This window comes from Epinephelus lanceolatus, chromosome 22 (assembly GCF_041903045.1).
Source record: "Epinephelus lanceolatus isolate andai-2023 chromosome 22, ASM4190304v1, whole genome shotgun sequence".
In the NCBI taxonomy this organism is placed as follows: Eukaryota; Metazoa; Chordata; class Actinopteri; order Perciformes; family Serranidae; genus Epinephelus; species Epinephelus lanceolatus.
The window spans coordinates 3,665,523-3,675,634 of record NC_135755.1 but is presented as its reverse complement, the minus strand read 5'-3'; the positions used below and the strand labels follow the sequence as shown (position 1 = coordinate 3,675,634).

General features: G+C 42.9%; 1 protein-coding gene across 1 annotated transcript; it reads left to right on the top strand.

Annotated features, from left to right (window-relative positions):
* The first annotated feature begins 396 nt into the window (after positions 1 to 396).
* LOC144459739 (butyrophilin subfamily 2 member A1-like) lies at positions 397 to 2,530 on the top strand. The gene is made up of 3 exons (XM_078164324.1): positions 397 to 533; positions 1,183 to 1,530; positions 1,679 to 2,530. Exons 1-3 carry the CDS (start codon positions 485 to 487, stop codon positions 1,759 to 1,761), a joined length of 480 nt encoding a protein of 159 aa, XP_078020450.1. The 5' UTR covers positions 397 to 484; the 3' UTR covers positions 1,762 to 2,530.
* The last annotated feature ends 7,582 nt before the right edge of the window (positions 2,531 to 10,112 follow it).

The window sequence follows — 10,112 nt, the reverse complement described above, 5'->3', positions numbered from 1 at the left end:
GATGATTGTGGATGATGATGATGATGATGATGATGGTGATTGTGCTGCTGTTGAGCTGCACTGAGTTACAATGAGAGGTGTCTCTATTATTTTGTCCAGCCCGTATCAATCAGCTCAATAACATAACAGGAACATGAAATGACACATGTATATTCTTCAATAAGCTGAGCTGTATATAGCTGTAGATATCTCATGGATTTGACAACTTATTTCTAATAAACATGTTCATATGTTATTAAAGTGAACTGTCTGACTAAATGAGCTGTTCAACGCGTCACAGAGACAAGTCACGTCTGAAGTAGGAAGACTTTCACTTTCAGTTCTCTTCCTGGTGTGATGTCATGTCCTCAGTAACCCCAGATGTGAGCTCCGCCCACAAAGACAAAACCAGCCCTAACCAGTTTCAGCCAGTTCACTTCAGACACAGGACTCAACAAGCAACAGACAGAAGCTGCAGCAGCAGATAAAGATCCTCTCAGCTCTCATGGCTCCATTCCTGCTCCTGTTGTTTCCTCTGTGTGCAGCAGCTTCTGGTAAATATCAGCTTTTATTGTGAAGAGATTCATGGAGATATTATTTCTGACCTGAGTAATGAAACAATGTCTTGTTCCAGAAAATGTTTTGACTGTTTATGTGAGGTGTGTACATAATAATAATAATAATAATAATAATAATATATACACCACATATATATTGTTGGATGTGTAGTTAATAAGTGTTGTAACTTTGTCAGTGACTTCAAACACAATCATCATGATCATACAAACTGTTTCACGCTGCACAGTTTGGAGAAAGGTTTGTAGAGGAGGGGTGAGACAGGGGGAGGAGCATCAGGCTGTGCTGTGATTGGCTGAATGATGACAGAGGTGAGGTGATGACGCATCAGATGAACCTGTGGTTAAACACAAGCAGAGCTTTTGGTTGAAGTGTGAAACAGTGAGATCAACTCAGAGAGATGTTTATTAAAGACACACTGAATGAACTGAATGAAGTTTAAGTGCAAAGTGCAGTCCAAATGTTAAAGCAGCTTCATGTGTCCCAACAAATCTGTGTGTGTGTGTGTGTGTGTGTGTGTGTGTGTGTGTGTGTGTGTGTGTGTGTGTGGAGACCTCCTGTTTAAACTCTCTGTACTTTACAGATGGAAACACTTTTTGACTCTGGATGGTTATTATTGTTTTTCAGACCAACATGTGACAGTGCACCCTGGAGATGACGTCACGCTGAACTGTACAGCTGGTAATGTCTCCATCAGAGCTGTAGAGTGGACCAGACCTGACCTGGAGCCACAGTACGTCCTCTTATACAGTGATGGACGCTCAGACCCAACCCTCCAGCATCCATCCTTTACAGGCAGGGTGGAGCTGGTGGACAGAGAGCTGAAGGACGGAGACGTGTCTTTAACTCTGAAGAATGTGACCAGCAGAGACTCTGGAAGATACGAGTGTCGAGTTGCAGCAGGTGGATCAAGACGTAGAAAGAGAGCCATCATTAAGACTGATCCAATCACAGTCATCTACCTGGAGGTTACAGGTGAGTGTGTGGAGCTCAGTGTGTGTGTCTGTGTATCAGGTTGGAGCTGCAGTTTATTCCTGAGAGTCAAACATCAGAAATACACAAGACAAATGAAGGCTGTTCAACTAATCACACATTTACTGACTCTGATTTATTTAATCTGCAGATTTAAAGGATGGACACTCCACTCCTCTACACGTTGGACTGGGAGCAGTTTTTGGATATGTTGCAGTGCTTCTTTTACTGTAGTGTTTGTTGTCTGGATATATAAAAGATGTATGTACCAAAGATCAGTACAGTCTGCTGCTGATGAAGCAGGAAACAATCAGCTCATGTTTACCTCTGCTGTTTGAGACTCTTCAACATGATGGTCTGTTTCAACCAATCATGGCTGCCATCATCCACAGGGGGCTCCACCAATGAGGTCAGAAAACAATTCAAAATGTTGATCCTTTACTGTGACTAATAGTATAATGTTTACTAATACCATTACCAGTATTATTTTGAAATATGACATAAGGCCAGAACAACATAACAAAGTTTACTACATAATATTGAGGCCCTTGTCTGGGTTCCTGACACCACCGCTAGTTTTGTTTTCCACTAAGCAGCCGGTGGACACAACCAACAGTGCAGAAGTTGCATTGATTTACATTGTGAAGCGTTCAAGTTCTATTCAGTAAAAAACAGTATTATGTAAATTATAACATTCTCATAAATCAGCTGTTTGTTGTAGAAACGTGTCGATGTTTTCACAGCACTATAAAACAGATATTACAGTGGAAATTATAATGTATTACATATAGCAAAAAGACTTTTTGTTTATTTTTTTAAATGATTTTTTTCATGTGAAAGGTTACATTAAAGGTTTTTTCAGAAATGTGTTTCATTGAATTTCATCCAAAAGCAGTGTAATGAAGGACTTTAAAGCTGATCATTTATTTTAGATTTAGATTTTAGATTTCTGTGTTTCCTTGGAAACAAAAGAAGAATAAATAACAACAAAAAACAAAAGAAACACCAATTCAAAAACACTGATGATTATTATAACACATGTCCAACATGTTACTGGAAGCAAATGGGGGGGCTCGTCTCAGGCACCAAATGTCTGGAGCACCTAGAAGAGACTCTCCTCTAAATATCCTCACTCTGAGAAAAAAAAAGGTTTTGTATTGAGGCTTGCACACCGAAGTCTTGATTCAGAGTGTCTTTTATTCGTGGCTCTTTCCGCATATCTCGCTAGGATGGCTCGACAACCTTACACTACTGCCACCTACTGGTGCAGTGGTATAATAACATGAACTGATACTGTATGCACTTGTCATATCAATACATCTTCCCTTTTTTTTTTAAACCGATAACATGCAATAAACCATAGCCCTGTCTTTTTTTTTTCTTTACCCAAAATTTCCGCCTTTACTCTGCAAACGGTAACATAAAATCCGTGAGCAACACACTCAGTTATAAACAAAACATTATACTGTAAGCCCATGTACACATATTTCTCATTTCCTTTTACATGCTCTTTACAATCTTTTTTTTCACATTTCCTCAATCAGTCTTTTTGGTTTCTCTATCTGCCTCTTAGGGCGTTCTCTCAGTGTAGTATCGCTGCTCTTGGTTTCTTTCATACCTGTTTCCTCAGACAGGATTGTCACATCCGGTTGTTTTGTCTCATTTGGTTGTTTTGTCATGTTATTGGTGTAATTATCCATACTCTCAATATTCCTCTGAGGCACCTTGAGCAGGTGTCTCCTGTTTCGCCTTAGTGTCAGCCCATGCTCTGTGATGACCTCATATGACCTTGGTGTTGTCTCTTTAATCACTTTAGCCAGTGGTCCCCACTGCCCATCACATCACAATTTCCTCTTGGGCCAGGGGCTTCAGTGGCACTGCTGTTCTGTTGTAAGCGTTGATCTGACACTCTTTAGGAATGTTTGACACACTGTGCTCCATCCTCAGTTTTGCTGCTGGAAGCCTGGTCCTCAGCGTCCTTTTCATGAGCATCTCTGCTGGTGAAAGTCCATCCTCCAGTGGTGAGGCTCGGTAGTTAAGAATAGCCAAATACGGGTCCTCACAGTTTTCTATGGCTTTCTTTAGAAGGCGCTACTAGAGTGTGTGATGTGTTCAAAACCATAAGTCTCTGCAAACTCCTTGAAACTCTGGCTGCTGAATTGAGGCCCATTGTCACTTTTCACAGTGGATGCAATCCCATGTCGTGCGAATATGACCTTTGTATGTGCAATTACATGTTCTGCCGTAGTGGTAGACAGCTGACAGAATTCTGGGTAATTGCTGTGGTAATCAATCACAAGTAGGTAATCCTTGCCTTTCAGCTGAAATAAGTCCATTCCAACCTTTTCCCATGGCTCTTGTGGTTTAGTATGTGGCATCATTGGCTCCTTAGGCTGTTGGTATTGATGTTGCTGGCAGATCTCACAGCGTTGCACCAATGTCTGAATGTCTCTATGCATGTTCGGCCAATACAGAACATCACATGCATGTCTCTTACACTTTTCAATACCCAGGTGTCCTTCGTGCACTAACTTCAGCATCTGTGATTTCATGGAGGTGGGGACTACTATCTGTGTGCCCTTTAACAGAACCCCTACCACCACAGATAACTCACCCTTAAAGTGCTGGTATGGCTTGACTAGTTTCACTTTGCCATGTAAGCTAATCTGTTTGATCACACTCTTAAGTGTTTCATCCTCTTGAGTTTCTTTAGCTATTTCTGTCCATTTTGCTTTTGACACTGGCATTTGTGTTCTGACATAATCCACATGGATTTGCACATCATCCTCAGTAGTACTTTTGTCATGCTGTAAACTGGCCCTACTTAATGTATCAGCTACTATTAAGTGTTTGCCAGGTGTGAACTCGAACTTCAAGTCGTATTTTTGGTGACGTAGCATTAGACGCTGTATACGCGGTGGCGCATCTCCTAGTGGTTTCTGAGATATGGCTATTAAAGGTTTGTGATCTGTCTCTAAAATAGCTGACCTCCCATATACAGTACAGGCCAAAAGTTTGGACACACCTTCTCATTCAATGCGTTTTCTTTATTTTCATGACTATTTACATTGTAGATTCTCACTGAAGGCATCAAAACTATGAATGAACACATGTGGAGTTATGTACTTAACAAAAAAAGGTGAAATAACTGAAAACATGTTTTATATTCTAGTTTCTTCAAAATAGCCACCCTTTGCTCTGATTACTGCTTTGCACACTCTTGGCATTCTCTCCATGAGCTTCAAGAGGTAGTCACCTGAAATGGTTTTCCAACAGTCTTGAAGGAGTTCCCAGAGGTGTTTAGCACTTGTTGGCCCCTTTGCCTTCACTCTGCGGTCCAGCTCACCCCAAACCATCTCGATTGGGTTCAGGTCCGGTGACTGTGGAGGCCAGGTCATCTGCCGCAGCACTCCATCACTCTCCTTCTTGGTCAAATAGCCCTTACACAGCCTGGAGGTGTGTTTGGGGTCATTGTCCTGTTGAAAAATAAATGATCGTCCAACTAAACGCAAACCGGATGGGATGGCATGTCGCTGCAGGATGCTGTGGTAGCCATGCTGGTTCAGTGTGCCTTCAATTTTGAATCAATCCCCAACAGTGTCACCAGCAAAACACCCCCACACCATCACACCTCCTCCTCCATGCTTCACAGTGGGAACCAGGCATGTGGAATCCATCCGTTCACCTTTTCTGCGTCTCACAAAGACACGGCGGTTGGAACCAAAGATCTCAAATTTGGACTCATCAGACCAAAGCACAGATTTCCACTGGTCTAATGTCCATTCCTTGTGTTTCTTGGCCCAAACAAATCTCTTCTGCTTGTTGCCTCTCCTTAGCAGTGGTTTCCTAGCAGCTATTTGACCATGAAGGCCTGATTGGCGCAGTCTCCTCTTAACAGTTGTTCTAGAGATGGGTCTGCTGCTAGAACTCTGTGTGGCATTCATCTGGTCTCTGATCTGAGCTGCTGTTAACTTGCCATTTCTGAGGCTGGTGACTCGGATGAACTTATCCTCAGAAGCAGAGGTGACTCTTGGTCTTCCTTTCCTGGGTCGGTCCTCATGTGTGCCAGTTTCGTTGTAGCGCTTGATGGTTTTTGCGACTCCACTTGGGGACACATTTAAAGTTTTTGCAATTTTCCGGACTGACTGACCTTCATTTCTTAAAGTAATGATGGCCACTCGTTTTTCTTTAGTTAGCTGATTGGTTCTTGCCATAATATGAATTTTAACAGTTGTCCAATAGGGCTGTCGGCTGTGTATTAACCTGACTTCTGCACAACACAACTGATGGTCCCAACCCCATTGATAAAGCAAGAAATTCCACTAATTAACCCTGATAAGGCACACCTGTGAAGTGGAAACCATTTCAGGTGACTACCTCTTGAAGCTCATGGAGAGAATGCCAAGAGTGTGCAAAGCAGTAATCAGAGCAAAGGGTGGCTATTTTGAAGAAACTAGAATATAAAACATGTTTTCAGTTATTTCACCTTTTTTTGTTAAGTACATAACTCCACATGTGTTCATTCATAGTTTTGATGCCTTCAGTGAGAATCTACAATGTAAATAGTCATGAAAATAAAGAAAACGCATTGAATGAGAAGGTGTGTCCAAACTTTTGGCCTGTACTGTATATATTCATGAAACTTCTCACAGCAGTACACTGCCCCTAGTGTCTCCTTTTCTATTTGTGCATAATTCCTCTCCGCTGATGTCATAGTGCGTGAGGCATATGCTACTGGTAACCACTCAGTGTCATGTTTTTGGAGTAGCACAGCACCTAGGCCGGCTTTTGAAGCATCTGTGGAAACTTTAAGTGGCTTTTCTTCATCATAGAATCTCAGGACAGGCTCTTTTGTCAGAGTGTCCTTTAACCACTCCCACTCATTCACATGCTCTGTGGTCCACTGCCACACTGTGTCTGTCTCTAGCAGGCTTTTCAATGCCCTCGTGTTTGATGTTAAGTTAGGAATAAATTTCCCTAGGTAGTTTACTAAACCTAAGGCTCTTTGCAGGTCCTTCTTGTCTTCTGGTATGGGCATTTCTGCTATAGCTCGGATTTTCTCGGGGTCCGGCTGCACCCCAGCTTCTGATAGCTTTTCCCCCAGGTAAGTTATGTCACTCACACCAAATTGGCACTTCTTTTTGTTCAGTTTTAAACCTCCTTCTTGTGCTTTGTTGAGCACTTTTCGAAGCCTGTCATCATGTTCCTGTTTCGTGCGACCCCAGATTACCACATCATCAATGAATACACCAACCCCTATTCCATCGAACAGCTGCTGTATAGTTTTGTGGAATACTTCGGGGGCAGAACTTATACCAAAAGGTAATTTTAAGAAACAATGCCTCCCGAATGGTGTGTTGAATGTGCATAACTTGGCACTTTCTTCATCTAGCACTATTTGGTAGAAACCAGATGAGGCATCGAGTTTGGAAAAGTAGCGTGCTCCACTCATCGCACTGGTTATGTCAGATTTGGTTGGTAACCTGTGATGCTCGCGCTGAATCCCTTTATTTAAATCCTTGGGATCTATGCACAGTCTTAGATCACCATCTGACTTTTCTAGTATGACTAGGGAATTAACCCAATGTGTTGGCTCATCAATCTTCCTGACAATGTTTTCTTCTATCAGGGTATCTAGCTTCGCTCTCAGCCTCTTTTTGAGTGCTACTGGCACTTTCCTTGCTGGGTGTATGACTGGCTCTGCATCAGCCCTCAGCTTAATTTTGTGTTCACCTGGCAAATGGCCTATTCCTTTGAACACCTCTCTGTATTCTTTAACCCAGTTACTGGTTTCTCCTGTCTGCTTTTGTGTCAATTTCTCTGTGTTAATGACATGGACTCTTTTTATTAGTCCTAAAGCTATGCAGGCTTTCAACCCCAGTAGTGCTTGCCTTTTCCCATCTACAAGAACAAAAAGTACATTCACATTCTTACCATTGCAAGATAGGTTAGCTCTACACACTTCCTTTGTAGGTATAGGCTTGTCATCATAAGTTCTTAGATTCACCTTTTTATCACACACTTTGGGCTTTTTTCTCAGTCTGTAAAAGTCTTTCATTGGCAGGATATTTACTTGTGCCCATGTGTCCAGTTTCAGTGAAACATCTGTGCCGTTCACATCCACATGTGCTATCCATTCGTCCTCTGTAGTGCTCTCAGCATCATTCACCAGGTCGACGTAGATTGGAGGCTCCTCTTCCTCTTTGTCACTCTCTTTTTCCACGAGCTCGACTGTATCCACGAAGAACGGTGTCTCATCCTCAGCACTGCTGCTGTCACTCCTGTTCTCCACAAGCTGCACTTTCTTCTTTGTGAAACAACATTTGGCGAAGTGATTTTTACCTCCACACTTTCTGCAATCCTTCCCGAAGGCTGGGCACTGTTTAGGCGCGTGCCTGCTGCCACATCGATTGCAGCCCGCGCTCTCCTGCTGTTGAAGCGCTTTTCTGTTAGACTTGATGTTGCTTTTTCTCTTTCCTTTCAGCCGCACAGCATCCACCTCAGCTGTTTCGGGCGCGGTGCCATTATCAAAAGTCTTTATTTGTATCCTTGTGCTTTCAAACGTTTGGCAAATTTTTATTGCCTTCTCTCACGTCTAACGTCCGTGTCTTTAAGAAGTTGCATCCTCACGTTCTTGTCCCTCACTCCAATCACTATTTGATCTTTGATCAGGGATTCACATAATGTCCTGAAGTTACACGAACGACTTTTTAGCCGTAAGTCCGTGACATACTGTTCAATTGACTCTGACTCCTTTTGGAGACGACTTCTGAAAACATACCTTTCGTAGGTCACGTTTTTCCTCGGTGTGCAGTACTGGTCAAATTTCGTTATTACAGCCTCGTATTTGTCTTTTTCTGCGTCCGCAAAATCAAACGTGTTGTACACATCCAGTGCAGCGCGTCCTGCTACCGTTAAGGCCCGAACATACTCGGGCGGACCGGACTCCGCGGAGGTCCGCGCGGACTCAAAGCGGACGTCCGCAAGCCCTGTGCGCGCAGAGCTCAGATTTTACGACCGCGCGGACTCCGCTCCGCGCACCAGTGACTGCTCGGCATGTATTTTTCACATCGCGGGGATTTTTCACGGACATTTTTACAGGAAACTACAACGCGGAAGTGCGCTCGACTATGAAAGCCCGAATGACTGCGGACATTCCTCGCGGAGTCCGTTCCGCGTACGGTCCGCCCGAGTATGTTCGGGCCTTTAGCAACTATTTTCCGCTTTTCTTCGTCGTCTTTTAGACCGATAGCAAGAATATATAGTTCAAAACTTTGCTTGAAAGCTTTCCAGTTTTCGTCGATGTTCCCTGTCAGCTTTAACTCGTCTGGCTGACGAAGGGAGTTCATTTTCTCCTGGTACCATGTATTGACGAGGCTTGCACACCGGAGTCTTGATTCAGAGTGTCTTTTATTCGTGGCTCTTTCCACATATCTCGCTAGGATGGCTCGACAACCTTACACTACTGCCACCTACTGGTGCAGTGGTATAACAACATGAACTGATACTGTATGTACTTGTCATATCAATACAGGTTTGCGTAGTGTCGGGCTAGGGCAACACTAAACCCCTGAGCTTGCCTGAGAAGGACTAAATGCACAAAGCTGCTGTTTTTAAATATCCCATGGAGATCAACTTCTGGGCCCCATCCTGACTGATGGCAGCCCATTCTTGCATAATTAATGCTGATCAGCAGAGTTTAACTTTGATAAACAGTGTGATAACAAAGACACACGCTGTGGTTCTCTGCTTCATTTCCTGTTTCATGAGTTGTCACTGAACAAAGAAATAAAGAGTTTCATCTGTTTGATGATTCACTGAGAATAAAACTGACACTGTGTTTTGATTCAGAGCTTTTCACTGTGTGTTATTAAAACTTATTCTGGACAGACTCTGGAAGAGATTAGTATCAGGCACAGAGAGCAGCTGCAGCAGCAACTCCTCCTCCTCCTCCTCCTCCTCCTCCTCCTCCTCTTCTCTCTGATAAACACTCTGCAGCCTGTGACTCCATGATAAGACTGTTCTGAATACCAAATATGAAGTCAAATATTTCACCATGAACTCTGAGCTGAGCAGGAGACTCAAACTCTGACTGTGTGTTTACTGTAACAAAGACACACCCTGTGGTTTTCCATTTTAGTTCCTGTTTAACAAGTTCTCTCTGGCTGTGAGCCAAGTTACACTGAACGAACAGACCGAAGACGTGTCCTCAGTCATCTCTGTAATGGCTGACACGAAACAACGCTGTATTTTAGGGGTTTTCCCTGCGTGTTGTTCTGCAGGTTGAAGACAAAGTGAGACACACAAACTACACACACTGATATTCTAAGTTCTTTTAAATCATGGATCACTGATAAACTACAAACCTTCATGTTACTGTAGTTCACTCAGAGATTGTCTCCTCAGAAGAGTCTTTGGATTTTTCCTGTACCCTGTGAGCTGTGCTGAAGTTTATTTCTTATAACACATGAAGTCATGATCATGTTCATTGTGTGTGAATGTGCTGATTATTTCCTCCATTAATGGACTGATTGTTTGGTTTGTAAAAACAGTGAAATGAGTGAGAAATGTTGGTCACAATGAGC

Coding starts and splice junctions, on each gene's coding strand:
- LOC144459739 (XM_078164324.1), top strand. CDS start 485: ATGGCTCCATTCCTGCTCCTGTTGTTTCCTCTGTGTGCAGCAGCTTCT. Junction 534..1,182: donor TCTGTGTGCAGCAGCTTCTG/GTAAATATCAGC, acceptor ATTGTTTTTCAG/ACCAACATGTGACAGTGCAC. Junction 1,531..1,678: donor CATCTACCTGGAGGTTACAG/GTGAGTGTGTGG, acceptor TTTAATCTGCAG/ATTTAAAGGATGGACACTCC.